This window comes from Ahaetulla prasina, chromosome 14, assembly GCF_028640845.1.
Source record: "Ahaetulla prasina isolate Xishuangbanna chromosome 14, ASM2864084v1, whole genome shotgun sequence".
Classification (NCBI taxonomy): domain Eukaryota; kingdom Metazoa; phylum Chordata; class Lepidosauria; order Squamata; family Colubridae; genus Ahaetulla; species Ahaetulla prasina.
Genome location: NC_080552.1, coordinates 14,749,880 through 14,770,160, shown reverse-complemented (window position 1 = coordinate 14,770,160; position 20,281 = coordinate 14,749,880). Strand labels below are relative to the sequence as shown.

The 20,281-nt window shown below is 43.8% G+C and overlaps 1 protein-coding gene and 2 pseudogenes across 1 annotated transcript in view; all 3 read left to right on the top strand.

Annotated features, from left to right (window-relative positions):
* SHISA9 (shisa family member 9) overlaps positions 1–20,281 on the top strand; it is a 252,085-nt gene that overhangs the window by 212,488 nt on the left and 19,316 nt on the right. Inside the window, exon 4 of the mRNA XM_058157865.1 lies at positions 1,431–1,480. Coding sequence (XP_058013848.1) covers positions 1,431–1,480 — 50 coding nt within the window. The remainder of the gene's footprint in view (positions 1–1,430; positions 1,481–20,281) is intronic.
* On the top strand, positions 4,616–5,059 carry LOC131185382 (cell death-inducing p53-target protein 1-like; annotated as a pseudogene).
* Positions 10,455–10,900, top strand: LOC131185381 (cell death-inducing p53-target protein 1-like; annotated as a pseudogene).

The following is a 20,281-nucleotide window of genomic DNA, read 5'->3' as shown; positions in this document are numbered from 1 at the left end:
ATCTATCTTCTATCTATCAATCTATTGATAAATCAATCTATCCATCTATCCATCTATCCATCTACCTCATCTGTATAGCTCTGTCTGTCTGTCTGTCTGTCTGTCTGTCTGTCTGTCTGTCTGTCTATCTATCTATCTATCTATCTATCTATCTATCTATCTATCTATCTATCTATCTATCTATCTATCATCTATTTATCTATCTATAGCTATCTCCTCCTCCACCTTTCCACAAACCACACTCCTTCTACACTGATGATATTCCCTAGTTGGATCATGAAATATCTGTCAACAATCAATCTCTATATCTATCTTATATCTATGCCTTTATTTCTCTATCTATCTCTCTATGGCAAGATTATGCTACTTTCTGTTAGTTGGGAATATGAGCGAAGTTGGATAAGCGAGTGTTTGCGAATACTCTCACGAACAAGATCAAGGCTTGTGGCTGTTATGAAGATGCTACCTGTGATGAAGGGGCCATTAATTAGAGGAAATCTATTTGCTATCCAAGAGCATCCTATTTAAACACAGGATGTGTTTTTCTCTTAGCACAAGGAAATTGCATGTCTTGCAACCCTTGACTTCTCCAGCACAGAAGAAAGACAAATAACTAATTGCACTACGATTCTCCCAGTGAGATTGTTAAAAAGAAAAATAATAAGTCAAAAGTCTGTTTTCCAGGCTTGTCTTCACACTAGCGTACTTGTGGTCTCTTGAGGGTTTCTGCAGTACTTTATTATTCATGTAGAAAAATTGCTGAATGTGGCCGATTTTCTTCCCCCCTCGTCTGATTAATCAAACTTGGGGCAGTTGGGTTTTTTTTTTTACTTTCGTATTTCAAAGGTCACTGCTCATTCATGTGCTCGGGATGGGAACAGAGCAAAACTGCATTCATTCATTCCAGTTGGCTAAAGTTCAGTGCTGATAATTCTGAGGTCCAGGTTGCATAAATATTTCCAACCTGGCTTGTCTTTGGTCATTCAGATAACTCTGATGTGGGTGGCAGAAGGGGATGCTTTCCCAAAGATAGCGATAGCAATAGCACTTAGGCTTACATACCGATTGTATAATGCTTTTACAGCCCATCCTAAGCAGTTTACAATGAGAGCGTATTGCCCCTAACAATCTGGGTCCTCGTTTTACCGATCTTGGAAGGATGGGTCAACCTTGAGCCAATCAGAATCAAATTCCTGGCTGTGAGCAGAAGTGTCAACTTGCAAAGCATCCCTGGCCTGCTCGCGAATTGCCATAGGCAAGGGGGATGGGAAAACGGCGAAGTAGCATGGCATCCAAAAACAAAAGCACATTCCAGACATATCTCTCTCAAGGCTGTCTCCCAGGGTTACCCACAACGGCCGGAGGGGAGTGATCTCTACAACCCACAAAATTGCTCCGTTGGCGAATGTTACTGATGGCACATCCTGGAGGTAGGGAGCAAACAGGGTCAAGTCTGGGCCGTAAATTACATGGGGTCAGAGTTGGCTTCACTTGGAACGTGCCAACGTGAAGCTCCTAATAAATAACTGAGTTTCTTTTGAAGCTTGGCTCAAGATTTAATTAGGGCATCCGTCGGAATCCTGACACAGAGTTAGCCTGCAATACTGTGCCACCTCCGGCCATATGAGCCCAGTATGGACTGCTGAGTCAACCTTGAGCCAGTGAGAATTGAACTACCGGTAGTCGGCAGAATTAGCCTGCAATACTGCATTCTAACCACTGTACCACCAATGGCTTAAGATGTGTATCCCTTGCAAATACATTCTCTCTAATTTGAGGGGTTGCAAAAATGGGATGAGGACAGGAGACATTGCTTCCAGAGATGCGATTTTGTGATGCCTCCAGATAAATAAATCTGAGAAGCTATATGACATATACTTCTGGAAGATGGGATAAGTATGTTGCCCTTCCATCCAGCCTTTTGAAATTTCCTAACAGTGAGAAAAATTAACCAGTGGAACACAAGTTGCCTTCAGAAATTGTGGGTGCTTCATCAATGGAGGCTTTTAAGAGGCTGGACAGCCGTTTGTCTAGAATGGTACAGGGTCTCCTGCTTGAGTAGGGGGTTGGACTAGAAGACCTCCAAGGTCCCTTCCCACTCTTGTTACTTTGTTATTTCTTGCTACGTTGTGGGTGGACACAAAGCAAGCCTTAGGAACAGAGAAGCAGAAGACACTTTCCCGTCTAAAAAAAACTGCACAGCTTTCTTATAAATTAAATAAAAGGGGAAACCTAAGCATGGCTGCAGGCCAAAATCTGTTTTGATGTTGTTTTGAAGAAGGGGGAATTGAGGCTGTGCATTCTAACATATCGTCCTTGTTTTAACCTCAATGATGCTAGACTGGTAAAAATGTGGCCTCCATCAGGCACTGCAGACTAAGCAGTAGATCATCCCAGTGGTGAAACTACTGATTCTGTGGGTGTGGTTTTGTAGGTGTGGTGTGGCTTTGTAGGTGTGGCCAGGAAAGGATACTGCAAAATCCCCATTCCCACCCCACTCCAGGGGAAGGATACTGCAAAATCCCCATTCCCACCCCACTCTGGGGCCAGCCAGAGGTGGTATTTGCCGGTTCTCTGAACTGCTCACAATTTCCACTACCGGTTCGCCAGAACCTGTCAGAACCTGCTGGATTTCACCCCTGGGGAAGGATATTGCAAAATCCCCATTCCCACCCTACTTCAGGGGAAGGATACCGCAAAATCCCCATTCCCTCCCGACTCCAGGGGAAGGATACTGCAAAATCCCTGTCGTGTCCCACTCCTCCGCTGACGGCCGGGTCAGGGAAATCCGAATCAGGCTTGCCTCTGCAGCTCTGCCCAAAGTCCTAGCAAAGTCCTCAGAGCAGGCAGGAGACCAGTAAGTGACTTCAGCAAGATAAGTTCGACTTTGCCTGACTCAGAGACTGCCAGAAAGCAGATCCTTTATATAGGCCATGGGGTGTGGCTCCATGACTCAGCACTCATTAAGGCCTGCCCTCCCTTCCTTCTGTTGCCTCCGCCTATCCAATCTTCTGATGCGAGGGTCACTCCAATCAGCTGTTGGAAGTAAACTTTCCTCAGGCTCACATGCTGTGGAGGAGAGGGAGGGGTCTAGCTGCTCCGTTTGCCTGGGCATGGAGCCAGGGCTGGGACCGGAGGTGCCCCTCCTCTGCAGCCTGCTTGGGCATGGAGCCAGGGCTGGGACCGGGAGGTGCCCCCTCCTCTGCAGCTTGTCTGGGCATGGAGCCAGGACTGGGGCCGGGAGGCATACATTCCTCCGTGTTCGGGAGCAGATAAGCAGACCACGGCTGCGGTGAGAGCGGACAAGACACAACAATCCCCATTCCCTCCCCACTCTGGGGCCAGCCAGAGGTTGTATTTCCTGGTTCTCCGAACTGCTCAAAATTTCCACTACCGGTTCTCCAGAACCTGTCAGAACCTGCTGGATTTCACCCCTGGATCATCCGTTTTCTCTTTGCCTCTACTGCAAATTCTTGAATTTGCAGCTTCTAAAAGTGCCTAAAGGAAATCAAGTCAGCATGAGCCTTGGAGAAGAAGAGAGAAAACCATGACCCTCCGATATTTCTATCACATGTGACCAGATCCAACAATGCTGGTGAACTTCAGGGTCTTCTCACCATTGGAGACAGGCAGGATACAAAGGTGGTTGTGTCAACCCAAGCTGGCTTTGACCTGATCTTCCAGTTCAGGGAATTCAGACCCCCTGATGGGTTTCAGAGCATGAAGAGATACGTTTAAAAGAACCAGGTTGAAAAATGAGGGTCATAAATGAAAGTACCTTCTCCAGGGGAAGACATTGAGAGCATTTTTTTCTGATTTTATTAGTATTTTCCTTTGCTGTTCTGAGTGAATTGTTTGAACAGAAGACCAAACGAGGATCAAAATCAAGGTGGAAAGTAGCTCAAGGTGAAAAGCACAGGCAATGGGTAGCTCTCGGAGGGGTGGGGGGTGTGGAAGCACAGCTTCCTCAGCCTTATTTCAAAAATCAGTTCAATTCAAATCTTTATTGTCAGTGCATAACTGTCAGGCTGCCTCTGATTATAACTAGGAAAGAATACACCTTGACTTCATTTGCAAATAAAGAAAAGTACTTTTACTAATTACATCTGGATAGCAGCAGTGCTAAGTTGAATCTGAGACAGAATATGGCTGACAATCTGTATCACCCTATTCCTCCCTCCTCTTTCCCAAAAGGTCATCAGGTCTGGTCCAATGCCAGCTCCTTCCCGGGGTCCCGGGGTAATCTTCTTCCACAGGTCTCTGGTTGTCAATCAAATCAGGAATGCAATGTCCGTTAGAGTTCGCGCTAAAACATTCCTGTTGAATTCAAAACATTAATCTCCCCTCCCACCTTAATTATGTCAGACCGACACTCTTAAAGGGCCCTCTCTACTTAACTTGAATCCAATAGTTATGTACATTAGAAATACAATCCCATGCTATCTAACAAATGAATATAAGGAGTACAAAGAGATACGAAGTTTGGAGTGGAGGCTGACAATAACATATGTACAATGAGGCCCGTGCTCTCTCCAGCCACGCCGCGTCTTCTGCTCCGGAGCAGCCGGTCTCAGAGGCGCCCCTGCTGACCTAGGAGCCTCGGCGTCGCTGCAGCATGTCCAGTGACCCTCCTCCACCCTACCCCGGGGGGCCATCAGCACCCCTCCTGGAAGAGAAGGATGGGTTACCCTTCCCTGCAGGTAGGAGCCCTCCAGCCATGGTGCAGCCCCCTTCCGATGTTGGCCCCCCATCCTATGAAGCAATGCCTCCCCCCCAGCCGGACTTCATCCCCGCCCCTGTGCCAGCAGACAGCTCGATGCCCTACTTCCTCCCTGGCGGCTACTATGTGCCTCCAGGGCCACACGCGTCCATGGGCTACTATCCTCCCACTGGCCCCTGGGCCCCTGCTGGATGGTAAACAGCAACTGTGCTAGTGCCATTGGGCACCGCAACCCTGGGCTGCTGCTTCATCCCCTGCCTGATTGATGAATTTAAGGATGCGACCCACACCTGCCCCAACTGCAAGGCCTACATCTACACCTACAAGCACATGTGCTAGCAGGGCCTGCTCGGCTGGAGAGCTCTGCCGCTGCCTCCAGGTTTGCCTTTCCCGTCTGCTTTCACGCTTCTTCCTTCACCCAGAGAGACTCATATTAACAAAACACTCAACCCTAGTGCAGCAGTATGAACATGTTACACATTGCACCGGCCCTGCAGTCCATCATACTACGTAGTTATGATGTTACTTCTCATTCAGGAGTCTGACAGCCCATGGATAAAAACTGTTCTTCAGCCTGTTTGTGTGGCTGGCTATGCTTTTATATCTCCTTCCCAATGGTAGGAGGGTAAACAAGTGATGACCAGGGTGTGAGTCGCCCCTGAGAATTTTCCTCATTTTTCTAAGGCAACGAGCCCTAGCGATCTCATCTAGTGGTGTCAGGGGACAGCCCACGATGCTTTGTGCTGTCCTCACCACCCTCTATAATGTTTTTCTATCCGCGGCTGTCAGACCCGCATGCCATACCGTAAAGTAATAAGTGAGAATGCTTTCTATTGTGGACCGGTAAAAGGAGGTCATCCGTTATTGTTCCACCCTGTTTTTAAGCAAGACCCTAAGGAAATGATAGCTAGCCTACTGCTAGCTATCAGTTTAAATCATGTAGAAGAAGTTCCTACTCTCCTTCCTATAGTGTGGAGAAGGAGAAATGGAGAAGGGTGGAAGAGAAAAATAGAAAGTAGGAAAAAGGTACATAAGTATGTCCAAAAGAGGGAAAATGGGACCCCCAGCACCTTCATCATCCAGACACAGCTAACGTTGAGCACTAAATATTTCCATACATCTAACCAGAGGTGGGCTGCACTTTCTTTAACAAAGGGTTCACTGGTTGTGAGCACACGCGCCCCTTTGGGAGAGAAACAGAGCTTCAAACAGGCTCCTAATCAGCTCAGGCCGCTCCAGTGAAAACAGCAGGGGTGGCGCGAATGCAGCTGGCCCAGCCAACGGGCCAGAAAGTAAGTTATAGCAAAGAATGGGGTGGGTGGGAGGGCCCAGTCAGCGATCAGAGGGTCATGTCCCACTTCTCCTCTGACGGCCAGGTCTGGGAAGTCTCTATCAAGCGTGGCCACGAAGCCTCTGCAGCTTTGCCAAATTCCTGTCAGAGTTCTCAGGGTAGGCAGGAATCCAAGGTGTGACTTCAGCAACCAGATGAGACTTTGCTTGACTCAAGGAATGCCAAAAAGCAGATCCTTTATATAGGCCATGGGGTGTGGCTCCATGACTCAGCACTTATCCAGGCCTGCCCCTCCCTTCCTTTGCTGACGCCTCTCCATTCTCCGGAAGCGGGGATCTGTCCACTTTTCGTCCTCCTGCTCAGCTGCCGGCAATTCTAGCTTGTGGCTGGCTTCATGCTCACACGCTGTAGGTAGGTTTGTTTGCTCAGACTGTCCGGGCATGGTGCCAGGGCTGGGGGCTGGAGGCATGCCAGGCCATTCTTCTTCACTATCAGTCTCTGGCTCAGATAGCAGGAGATGGGAGGGACCCGGCTGAGGAGAGGAGGGCGGGTGAGGCACAACATAGAGCTAAGGGTTCATGCAGACCATGCAGCAGCCCACCACTGCCTCTAACTCAACTGATTATCAGGTGCAACAACCATATCCACATGTGTAGAGTTCAAACAAGCAGAATGGGACTTTTCGGCTTCTACCCTTGGCCATGCCTGCTTCTCTGCCAGGGTTCCACCTCCATGCATTCGCCTCTAGCTTTTCTCCTCAGCTAGTTGTTCACCCTGGCCAATGGGCCACGACCCTTCCATACCACACACTTCGGTGCAGCTCATTCGACAATATACTGTTCGTCCCGGGCTTTTGGCCGCCAAGGACAGTTAGCCAAGGGGGCGTGTCAGCCAAGGAGAAAAAGTAGAGGTGAATGCATGGAGGCAGAACCCTGGCAGAGAAGCAGGCATGGCCAAGGGTAGGAGCCGAAAAGTCCTAGACCCCAAACAAGCTACTTTACTGCTCTATGCCTATTCTTCAGGGATCTTCCCAAACTGGCAGCTTTCACCTGAGAAAGACCAGGTAAGTTTCAAAGGCATTCAGGGCAAGGCAGACCTAGTTCTCTTATGTTTGCGTAGTGAGTCTACATTAATTTCCCATTCGAGCCCTCCTCTTAATGGGGACAGTTGCTCTCCAACCTCAATTGTGTCGTCAAGTTGGTGTACAACACTTAGCGAACACACAGAAGGATTTTCTCCATGATGGTCTGTCCCTAATCTGGTCTTCAGGTCTTCCAACCCATCGTTGCCCTAACTGAATCCATCCACCTTGCTTTGGGTCATCCTCTTCTCTGTCCTTTCACCTTTCCCACCATTGTGGACTACTGAAGGGAAATGGGTTTTTTATTTATTTATTTAATTTATTTTATTTATTACGATTATTATAGTTCTGGAGGACTCAGGGGCGGTGTACAGCCAAGTAAAAATTCAATATATAAACATTAAAAGAAGTTAAAAAGAAATATTATAATGTGGTCGAAATTTTAAAACCATTTAAAATCTTAAAACATAAATACCCCAATAAAATTTCAATCCAGTCCCGCTTGAATAAATAGCAGTTTTAGCTCATGAAGGTCCAAAGATCAGGCAATTTTCCATGAGCCATGGTGGCGCAGTGGTTAGAATGCAGTACTGCAGGCTACTTCTGCTGACTTCTGGCTGCCTGCAATTTGGCAGTTCAAATCTCACCAGGCTCAAGGTTGACTCGGCCTTCCATGCTTCTGAGGTCAGTAAAATGAGGACCCAGATTGTTGGGGGTTAACTTTGTAAACCACTTAGAGAGGGCTGTATAGCACTGTGAAGCGGTATATAAGGCTATTATGTTCCATCAATATATTACTGACTCTTAGCATCACGTAGATACCCTTTCTCCAGGGAGGTATGGCCCTAACTTGGTCCTTCAGGTCTTCCAATGGCGCAACCATCATAACTGTAACAGCCCATCCACCTTCTATTGGTATTTTTTTCCCCTCTTTGCTTTCAGCCTTCCCAGCATCAGATCTTCTCTCTTGCTTAAAGTGTCCAAATCAAAACACCTAATCAGCAACAAGAAAAGTTTTACAAAATGTTACATGAGAGGTTGACCCTCTGGGATTATAGTTCGTTTATTTTATTAGGAGACTGGAATGGAGTAATTGATACAAGAAGGGATAAGAGAACTTCCTCCAAGAAGATACCTATACATGCAAAATTACCAAAATCTTTTTTTGAAATGATGGAAGACTTTGAGTTTAGAGATATATGGAGGTTACGGAATCCAGATGAGAGAGATTTTACTTTTTTTTCTGATAGGCATCAATCTTTTTCACGCATTGATTTTATTTTAATTTCTAATGACTTGCTTTCTAGGGTGAAGAAAACGAAGATATTTTCGAGGTGTTTAACTGACCATAGCCCAGTATGGATGGAATTATTACAAGGGAAAAAAGGTGGTAGAACATGGAGGTTGAATGAAAATCTGTTTAGATATGAGGATAATGTAACTTATTGTAAGAAACAGTTAAAAGAATTTTTTGATTTTAATATGTACAAAGGGACACCTATAGGAACTGTGTGGGAAGCGAGCAAAGCGTTTATTAGAGGATATTGATTTATTTGGACAACAGGCAAAGGAATAATAAACAAAAGCAGCGTAGATATTTGGAAGAAGAAATTCAAAGGAAGCAACAGTTATTAATTCAAAACCCACAAGATCATAAACTTAAAGAGGCTATAAAAATATTACAGAGTCAATTTAATATGTTAATGGCAGACCAGGTAAGTTTCAAAGGCATTCAGGGCAAGGCAGACCTAGTTCTCTTATGTTTTGCGTAGTGAGTCTACATTAATTTCCCATTCGAGCCCTCCTCTTAATGGGGACAGTTGCTCTCCAACCTCAATTGTGTCGTCAAGTTGGTGTACAACACTTAGCGAACACACAGAAGGATTTTCTCCATGATGGTCTGTCCTAATCTGGTCTTCAGGTCTTCCAATGGCGCAACCATCATAACTGTAACAGCCCATCCACCTTCTATTGGTATTTTTTCCCTCTTTGCTTTCAGCCTTCCCAGCATCAGATCTTCTCTCTTATAAATAGCAAGTGCTGAGCGTATCTAATTTTATTCGAATCAAGTTTCCACTGTTTTAGTACAGCTAAATTGTTCACCGGGAGGAGGGTGGAGAAGTTAGCTTACCAGCTAACTTAACAGCTAACTTACCAGCTAACCTACCAGCTAACTTACCAGCTAACTTACCAGCTAACTTACCAGCTCAGGCTGGTAAGAAGCCTGTCATTAGAACACAGCAGCCTGCAATTACTGCAGGTTCAAGCCCGGCCCAAGGTTGACTCGGCCTTCCATGCTTCTGAGGTCAGTAAAATGAGGACCCAGATTGTTGGGGGTTAACTTTGTAAACCACTTAGAGAGGGCTGTATAGCACTGTGAAGCGGTATATAAGGCTATTATGTTCCATCAATATATTACTGACTCTTAGCATCACGTAGATACCCTTTCTCCAGGGAGGTATGGCCCTAACTTGGTCCTTCAGGTCTTCCAATGGCGCAACCATCATAACTGTAACAGCCCATCCACCTTGCTTTGGGTCATCCTCTTTTCACGCATTGATTTTATTTTAATTTCTAATGACTTGCTTTCTAGGGTGAAGAAAACGAAGATATTTTCGAGGTGTTTAACTGACCATAGCCCAGTATGGATGGAATTATTACAAGGGAAAAAGGTGGTAGAACATGGAGGGTGGGGGGTGTGGAAGCACAGCTTCCTCAGCCTTATTTCAAAATCAGTTCAATTCAAATCTTTATTGTCAGTGCATAACTGTCAGGCTGCCTCTGATTATAACTAGGAAAGAATACACCTTGACTTCATTTGCAAATAAAGAAAAGTACTTTTACTAATTACATCTGGATAGCAGCAGTGCTAAGTTGAATCTGAGACAGAATATGGCTGACAATCTGTATCACCCTATTCCTCCCTCCTCTTTCCCAAAAGGTCATCAGGTCTGGTCCAATGCCAGCTCCTTCCCGGGGTCCCGGGGTAATCTTCTTCCACAGGTCTCTGGTTGTCAATCAAATCAGGAATGCAATGTCCGTTAGAGTTCGCGCTAAAACATTCCTGTTGAATTCAAAACATTAATCTCCCCTCCCACCTTAATTATGTCAGACCGACACTCTTAAAGGGCCCTCTCTACTTAACTTGAATCCAATAGTTATGTACATTAGAAATACAATCCCATGCTATCTAACAAATGAATATAAGGAGTACAAAGAGATACGAAGTTTGGAGTGGAGGCTGACAATAACATATGTACAATGAGGCCCGTGCTCTCTCCAGCCACGCCGCGTCTTCTGCTCCGGAGCAGCCGGTCTCAGAGGCACCCCTGCTGACCCAGGAGCCTCGGCGTCGCTGCAGCATGTCCAGTGACCCTCCTCCACCCTACCCCGGGGGGCCATCAGCACCCCTCCTGGAAGAGAAGGATGGGTTTCTTCTTCCCTGCAGGTAGGAGCCCTCCAGCCATGGTGCAGCCCCCTTCCGATGTTGGCCCCCCATCCTATGAAGCAATGCCTCCCCCCCCAGCCGGACTTCATCCCCGCCCCTGTGCCAGCAGACAGCTCGATGCCCTACTTCCTCCCTGGCGGCTACTATGTGCCTCCAGGGCCACACGCATCCATGGGCTACTATCCTCCCACTGGCCCCTGGGCCCCTGCTGGATGGTAAACAGCAACTGTGCTAGTGCCATTGGGCACCGCAACCCTGGGCTGCTGCTTCATCCCCTGCCTGATTGATGAATTTAAGGATGCGACCCACACCTGCCCCAACTGCAAGGCCTACATCTACACCTACAAGCACATGTGCTAGCAGGGCCTGCTCGGCTGGAGAGCTCTGCCGCTGCCTCCAGGTTTGCCTTTCCCGTCTGCTTTCACGCTTCTTCCTTCACCCAGAGAGACTCATATTAACAAAACACTCAACCCTAGTGCAGCAGTATGAACATGTTACACATTGCCCTGCAGTCCATCATACTACGTAGTTATGATGTTACTTCTCATTCAGGAGTCTGACAGCCCATGGATAAAAACTGTTCTTCAGCCTGTTTGTGTGGCTGGCTATGCTTTTATATCTCCTTCCCAATGGTAGGAGGGTAAACAAGTGATGACCAGAGTGTGAGTCGCCCCTGAGAATTTTCCTCATTTTTCTAAGGCAACGAGCCCTAGCGATCTCATCTAGTGGTGTCAGGGGACAGCCCACGATGCTTTGTGCTGTCCTCACCACCCTCTATAATGTTTTTCTATCCGCAGCTGTCAGACCCGCATGCCATACCGTAAAGTAATAAGTGAGAATGCTTTCTATTGTGGACCGGTAAAAGGAGGTCATCCGTTATTGTTCCACCCTGTTTTTAAGCAAGACCCTAAGGAAATGATAGCTAGCCTACTGCTAGCTATCAGTTTAAATCATGTAGAAGAAGTTCCTACTCTCCTTCCTATAGTGTGGAGAAGGAGAAATGGAGAAGGGTGGAAGAGAAAAATAGAAAGTAGGAAAAAGGTACATAAGTATGTCCAAAAGAGGGAAAATGGGACCCCCAGCACCTTCATCATCCAGACACAGCTAACGTTGAGCACTAAATATTTCCATACATCTAACCAGAGGTGGGCTGCACTTTCTTTAACAAAGGGTTCACTGGTTGTGAGCACACGCGCCCCTTTGGGAGAGAAACAGAGCTTCAAACAGGCTCCTAATCAGCTCAGGCAGCTCCAGTGAAAACAGCAGGGGTGGCGCGGAATGCAGCTGGGCCAGCCAACGAGCCAGAAAGTAAGTTATAGCATAGAATAGGGTGGGTGGGAGGGCCCAGTCAGCGATCAGAGGGTCATGTCCCACTTCTCCTCTGACGGCCAGGTCTGGGAAGTCTCTATCAAGCGTGGCCACGAAGCCTCTGCAGCTTTGCCAAATTCCTGTCAGAGTTCTCAGGGTAGGCAGGAATCCAAGGTGTGACTTCAGCAACCAGATGAGACTTTGCTTGACTCAAGGAATGCCAAAAAGCAGATCCTTTATATAGGCCATGGGGTGTGGCTCCATGACTCAGCACTTATCCAGGCCTGCCCCTCCCTTCCTTTTGCTGACGTCGCCTCTCCATTCTCCGGAAGCAGGGATCTGTCCACTTTTCGTCCTCCTGCTCAGCTGCCGGCAATTCTAGCTTGTGGCTGGCTTCATGCTCACACGCTGTAGGTAGGTTTGTTTGCTCAGACTGTCCGGGCATGGTGCCAGGGCTGGGGGCTGGAGGCATGCCAGGCCATTCTTCTTCACTATCAGTCTCTGGCTCAGATAGCAGGAGATGGGAGGGACCCGGCTGAGGAGAGGAGGGCGGGTGAGGCACAACATAGAGCTAAGGGTTCATGCAGACCATGCAGCAGCCCACCACTGCCTCTAACTCAACTGATTATCAGGTGCAACAACCATATCCACATGTGTAGAGTTCAAACAAGCAGAATGGGACTTTTCGGCTTCTACCCTTGGCCATGCCTGCTTCTCTGCCAGGGTTCCACCTCCATGCATTCGCCTCTAGCTTTTCTCCTCAGCTAGTTGTTCACCCTGGCCAATGGGCCACGACCCTTCCATACCACACACTTCGGTGCAGCTCATTCGACAATATACTGTTCGTCCCGGGCTTTTGGCCGCCAAGGACAGTTAGCCAAGGGGGCATGTCAGCCAAGGAGAAAAAGTAGAGGTGAATGCATGGAGGCAGAACCCTGGCAGAGAAGCAGGCATGGCCAAGGGTAGGAGCCGAAAAGTCCTAGACCCCAAACAAGCTACTTTACTGCTCTATGCCTATTCTTCAGGGATCTTCCCAAACTGGCAGCTTTCACCTGAGAAAGACCAGGTAAGTTTCAAAGGCATTCAGGGCAAGGCAGACCTAGTTCTCTTATGTTTGCGTAGTGAGTCTACATTAATTTCCCATTCGAGCCCTCCTCTTAATGGGGACAGTTGCTCTCCAACCTCAATTGTGTCGTCAAGTTGGTGTACAACACTTAGCGAACACACAGAAGGATTTTCTCCATGATGGTCTGTCCCTAATCTGGTCTTCAGGTCTTCCAACCCATCGTTGCCCTAACTGAATCCATCCACCTTGCTTTGGGTCATCCTCTTCTCTGTCCTTTCACCTTTCCCACCATTGTGGACTACTGAAGGGAAATGGGTTTTTTATTTATTTATTTAATTTATTTTATTTATTTCGATTTTTATACCGCCCTTCTCCCGGAGGACTCAGGGCGGTGTACAGCCAAGTAAAAATTCAATATATAAACATTAAAAGAAGTTAAAAAGAAATATTATAATGTGGTCGAAATTTTAAAACCATTTAAAATCTTAAAACATAAATACCCCAATAAAATTTCAATCCAGTCCCGCTTGAATAAATAGGTGCGTTTTCAGCTCACGCCGAAAGGTCCAAAGATCAGGCAATTTTCCATGAGCCATGGTGGCGCAATGGTTAGAATGCAGTACTGCAGGCTACTTCTGCTGACTTCTGGCTGCCTGCAATTTGGCAGTTCAAATCTCACCAGGCTCAAGGTTGACTCGGCCTTCCATGCTTCTGAGGTCAGTAAAATGAGGACCCAGATTGTTGGGGGTTAACTTTGTAAACCACTTAGAGAGGGCTGTATAGCACTGTGAAGCGGTATATAAGTCTATTGCTATTATGTTCCATCAATATATTACTGACTCTTAGCATCACGTAGATACCCTTTCTCCAGGGAGGTATGGCCCTAACTTGGTCCTTCAGGTCTTCCAATGGCGCAACCATCATAACTGTAACAGCCCATCCACCTTCTATTGGTATTTTTTTCCCCTCTTTGCTTTCAGCCTTCCCAGCATCAGATCTTCTCTCTTGCTTAAAGTGTCCAAATCAAAACACCTAATCAGCAACAAGAAAAGTTTTACAAAATGTTACATGAGAGGTTGACCCTCTGGGATTATAGTTCGTTTATTTTATTAGGAGACTGGAATGGAGTAATTGATACAAGAAGGGATAAGAGAACTTCCTCCAAGAAGATACCTATACATGCAAAATTACCAAAATCTTTTTTTGAAATGATGGAAGACTTTGAGTTTAGAGATATATGGAGGTTACGGAATCCAGATGAGAGAGATTTTACTTTTTTTTCTGATAGGCATCAATCTTTTTCACGCATTGATTTTATTTTAATTTCTAATGACTTGCTTTCTAGGGTGAAGAAACGAAGATATTTTCGAGGTGTTTAACTGACCATAGCCCAGTATGGATGGAATTATTACAAGGGAAAAAAGGTGGTAGAACATGGAGGTTGAATGAAAATCTGTTTAGATATGAGGATAATGTAACTTATTGTAAGAAACAGTTAAAAGAATTTTTTGATTTTAATATGTACAAAGGGACACCTATAGGAACTGTGTGGGAAGCGAGCAAAGCGTTTATTAGAGGGATATTGATTTTATTTGGACAACAGGCAAAGGAATAATAAACAAAAGCAGCGAGTTATTTGGAAGAAGAAATTCAAAGGAAGCAACAGTTATTAATTCAAAACCCACAAGATCATAAACTTAAAGAGGCTATAAAAATATTACAGAGTCAATTTAATATGTTAATGGCAGACCAGGTGGCAACGAATATACAATATGCTAAACATAATACCTTTTGTAATGCAAATAAACCTGGGAGATGGTTGGCATATAATTTAAGGAAGAAACAGAAAGCACGTGTCATACAAAAAATAGAATATAAAGGTAAAGAAATATCAACAGGATAAAATTAAAAAGGCATTCTCAGAATTTTATACTGCACTATATGCAAAAGACAAAATATTGGATAGGGACATTTATGATTATTTGAAAGATTATAAGGTGAATATTCTAACATTAGAACAGAGGGAGGAGCTGAACCGGCCGATAGCTACTGGAGAAATAGTGGAGGCAATTAAACAATTAAAAATGGGGAAAACCCCTGGTACAGATGGTCTTACAGCAACTTATTATAAAAAAACACAGGATGAAATATTAGGCCCACTTAAAGAATTATTTAATCAGATACAATTAGGAGTGGGAATACCCCCGTCATGGAAAACATCTTATTTCACTGATACCAAAAGAGGAGCAAGACTGCTCTAAACCTGGTAACTATAGGCCGATTTCACTTTTAAATAATGATTATAAGATTTTTGTAAAAATAATAGCAAATAGATTAATGTTAGTTTTACAACAAAGAATTCATACTGATCAATCTGGTTTTATAAAAGGGAGGCAGATGAGGAATAATGTTAGACAGATTATTAATATATTGGAATATTTGGAAAAGAAGAATACTTCAGCGGCACTTATTTTTTTGGATGCAGAGAAAGCCTTTGATCGATTGCATTGGGATTTTTTATTTAAATTAATAGAGAAAATGCAATTTGGAGACTGTTTTATTAGAATAATTAAAGCGATTTATGGAGAGCAAACAGCACAGATTATAGTAAATGGTAGTTTGACAGAAGTTATTAAGATTGCGAAAGGAACAAGACAGGGATGTCCCTTATCACCATTATTGTTTGTTTTGACTCTGGAACCATTATTAGATAAAATACGAGAATTAATGAAAATAGAGGGAATTAAGATTAGACAATATGAGTACAAAGTTAGAGCTTTTGCAGATGATGTAGTGGTTACGTTAATGAATCCTATAAATTCAAGTAGATTTTTGTTGGAAGTAATTGATAAATATGGAAAGGTATCAGGATTTAAAATAAATCAGAAAAAACAAAAGTGATAATTAAAAATATGTCTATACAACAGAAACAAAAACTAGAGGAAATGACAGGATTTGAGGTAGTAAAAAGGTTAAATATTTAGGGTCTATATTAGCTCATCGAACAAGAAACTTTATAAGAATAATTATGACTTGCTATGGCAAAAGTTCAGAATGATATGAATGGCTGGAAGAAATTGCAGTTATCCCTATTGGGAAGGATTGCTATTAAAATGAATGTGTTACCTAGATTTTTGTTTCTGTTCCAGATGATACCTATAATTAAAAAGGATAAAAATTTGGAAGATTGGCAGAGTGGGATTAATAAATTTATATGGCAGGGTAAAAAGGCGAGGTTAAAATGAAAATAATACAGGATTCACGGAAAGAGGTGGTTTAAGAATGCCTAATTTTAAACTATATTATGAAGCAGTAACCCTTTCAGTAATAAGTGACTGGTTTAACTTAACAGAGGAAAGAATTTTGAATATAGAAGGTTATGACTTGTTATATGGATGGCATGCGTACTTATTTTATGGAAAAAGTGGATAGGGCTTTTAAGAATCATGTGTTGAGAAGTGCTCTTTATGGTCTGGAATAAATATTCCTATAAATTAGATTATAAGATTCCTATATGGGCGAGCCCTAGACATGCAATAGAGAATATAAATATAGAACAGAAACAGGAAATGATTACATATAAAGTACTTTTGTATGCTGAAGGAGGTAGATTGCAATTAAAATCATTACAGGTATTAAAATGAAGAAGGAGGAATTATACTTGGTTTCAATATGGGCAAATAAGTGCTAGATGGAAAGAAGATCAAAAATTGGTATAATGCAAAGGAGGAAAATTTAATAAAGCAAATTAGAAATCAGACCCAGGAGCATATAAAGAGATTGTATAATGTGTTGCTTGAAATAGATTCGGAAAAGGATTTGGTAAAGGATTGTATGATAAAATGGGCACAGAATATTCAGGAACCAATAATGTTGGAAACATGGGAGAAAATTTGGGTTAGAAATGTTAAGTTTACACAAGCACAGAATTTAAGGGAAAATTTTTATAAGATGTTTTATAGATGGCATTTAGATCCCAAAAAATTATCATGTATGTATCCTAATATCCAAGCGAAATGTTGGAGGTGTGATTGTGATGATGCTACATATTTTCATATTTGGTGGACTTGCAAGAAAATTAAGGTCTTTTGGATAAGAATTTGGTGGATTATTCAAAATGTACTGAAGAAGAAGATAAAGTTCCTGCCACAATTTTTCCTTTTGGGAATTATAATGGATTGTACAGGGATTGAGACTAAATTGATTTTGAACTTAATAACAGCAGCAAGACTGTTGATTGGACAATACTGGAAGAAGAAGAGATACCTACAATAGAAGAATGGATATTGAAAGTTATTAATTTGGCTGAGATGGCTAAAATCTCAGCGCTTTTAAAAGACAATACGCAGGAAAGATATTTAATTGAATGGAAAAATGGATTGATTATCTACAAAACAGATATCAGATTAAGAAATATCAGATTGCCTTTGAATAATTAGAAAGTTATTTTATGTAATGGGAGGGGTTGGGAGACTAAAAGCTTTGGATGTGGTTATTTGATTGGACTTTACCTTGTGATTGACCCGGGAAGCCGGGGTGGGGAGGAGGGGATGTTTTGTTTTTTTTTTTTGGGAGGGAGGGGGAAAAAAGGGGGAAAATGTTTTTGTTTTTTTTAAAACTCTTTCAATAAAAAAAAAAAAAAAAAAAAAAAAAAAAGAAGTTAAAAAGAAATATTATAATGTGGTCGAAATTTTAAAACCATTTAAAATCTTAAAACATAAATACCCCAATAAAATTTCAATCCAGTCCCGCTTGAATAAATAGGTGCGTTTTCAGCTCACGCCGAAAGGTCCAAAGATCAGGCAATTTTCCATGAGCCATGGTGGCGCAATGGTTAGAATGCAGTACTGCAGGCTACTTCTGCTGACTTCTGGCTGCCTGCAATTTGGCAGTTCAAATCTCACCAGGCTCAAGGTTGACTCGGCCTTCCATGCTTCTGAGGTCAGTAAAATGAGGACCCAGATTGTTGGGGGTTAACTTTGTAAACCACTTAGAGAGGGCTGTATAGCACTGTGAAGCGGTATATAAGTCTATTGCTATTATGTTCCATCAATATATTACTGACTCTTAGCATCACGTAGATACCCTTTCTCCAGGGAGGTATGGCCCTAACTTGGTCCTTCAGGTCTTCCAATGGCGCAACCATCATAACTGTAACAGCCCATCCACCTTCTATTGGTATTTTTTTCCCCTCTTTGCTTTCAGCCTTCCCAGCATCAGATCTTCTCTCTTGCTTAAAGTGTCCAAATCAAAACTCCTAACTCGGGAATTACAATATTCAAGCTTTGCAAAAAAATAAAAATAAAATCAGTCTTAATGACAACAGATTAGCACAATTTTCAAAATTACTGTACAAGATTGGCTTTGCCAGATGTGATGCAAAGGTGATATTAAGTAAGCATCTTCGTTTAGAGTTTTTGCCCTCGTTAGAGCAGGCTTCCCAGCAAATTACAGCATCCGATGGGGTTCCTTCTAGCTGAGTGTGTTATGAAGAAAGTCCATTGGGTAGTTTATGGTTCGGTGTATTGTGTGAAGCCAGAAAATGGCTTAATTCGGTAGCCAGCTTGACATATTTTAATGAATGCAGCCACAGGCTCCGCTTCCAAGAAGAGATATATTGGGGGATGAGTAAAAAAAAATTAAATCGGAAGGAAGTTGCTGGGCTGTTTTTTATGATCCTGTCAGGATGTAACAATGCCGTTTAAAGTCCAGGAAGGTGTGCAGATCTCTGCTCTTTTGTTCTTTGTATGATAGAAAACAGTTCAAATCCAGAAGATGCTTTTAATAGTTCTCCAGTTTTTGACATGTTTGAGAGATGTAGACGTCAGATATGCACGCTTTATAACTGGCATGGAGTAATTAAGCAAATAATCATTCACGACCCTCCTTCTCTCTTATAAATAGCAAGTGCTGAGCGTATCTAATTTTATTCGAATCAAGTTTCCACTGTTTTAGTACAGCTAAATTGTTCACCGGGAGGAGGGTGGAGAAGTTAGCTTACCAGCTAACTTACCAGCTAACCTACCAGCTAACTTAACAGCTAACTTACCAGCTCAGGCTGGTAAGAAGCCTGTCATTAGAACACAGCAGCCTGCAATTACTGCAGGTTCAAGCCCGGCCCAAGGTTGACTCAGCCTTCCATCCTTTATAAGGTAGGTAAAATGAGGACCCAGATTGTTGGGGGGGGGCAATAAGTTGACTTTGTAAATATACAAATAGAATGAGACTATTGCCTTATACACTGTAAGCCGCTCTGAGTCTTCGGAGAAGGGCGGGATATAAATGTAAATAAATAAATAAATAAATAAAAAAGTTGCATAGGTACTGCAGTTTGGTTTAGGGGTGAAAGTACCAGACTACAAACCAGGAGATTGTGAGTTCTAGTTGCACTTTAGGTATAAAAGTGGCTAGGGGACTTTGTGACAATCTCCAGGTAATGGTGAGTTCTAGTCCTGCCTTAGGCATGAAAGCTGGCTGGGAGACTTTGGACCAATCACCAGGAGACGGTGAGTTCTAGTCCCGCCTTAGGCATGAAAGCTGGCTGGGTGACTTTGGACCAATCACCAAGAGACGGTGAGTTCTAGTCCTGCCTTAGGCATGAAAGCTGGCTGGGTGACTTTGGACTAATCACCAGGAGATGGTGAATTCTAGTCCTGCCTTAGTCATGAAAGCCAGCTGGGAGACTTTAGACCAATCACCAGGAGATGGTGAGTCCCGCCTTAGGCATGAAAGCTGGCTGGGTGACTTTGGACCAATCACCAGGAGGTGGTGAATTCTAGCCCTGCCTTAGGCATGAAAGCTGGCTGGGTGACTTTGGACTAATCACCAGGAGATGGTGAATTCTAGTCCTGCCTTAGTCATGAAAGCCAGCTGGGAGACTTTGGACCAATCACCAGGAGATGGTGAGTCCCGCCTTAGGCATGAAAGCCAGTTGGGTGACTTTGGACCAATCACCAGGAGGTGGTGAATTCTAGCCCTGCCTTAGACATGAAAGCTGGCTCGGTGACTTGGACCAATTACCAGGAGACGGTGAGTTCTAGTCCTGCCTTAGGTATGAAAGCCAGCTGGGTGATTTTGGGACAGTCCCTTTCTCTCAGCCCAACCCATCTCATGGGGTTGTTGTAGGGAAAAGAGGAGAGGGAAGGAGCATTAAATATGTTTGTCAATGTGAGCTATTTATTAAAAATAATAAAGGTGGAATAAAGAGAAATCAATCAGACATAGATATATATCAGATACATGCAGGCATCACCAATTTTCTCAAAGTTTAACACAAGTGTATATATATGCACGCAGAGGGGACTCAGTGGCTAAGACGCTGAGCTTGTCAATCAAAAGGTTGGCAGCTCAGCAGTTCGAATCCCTAG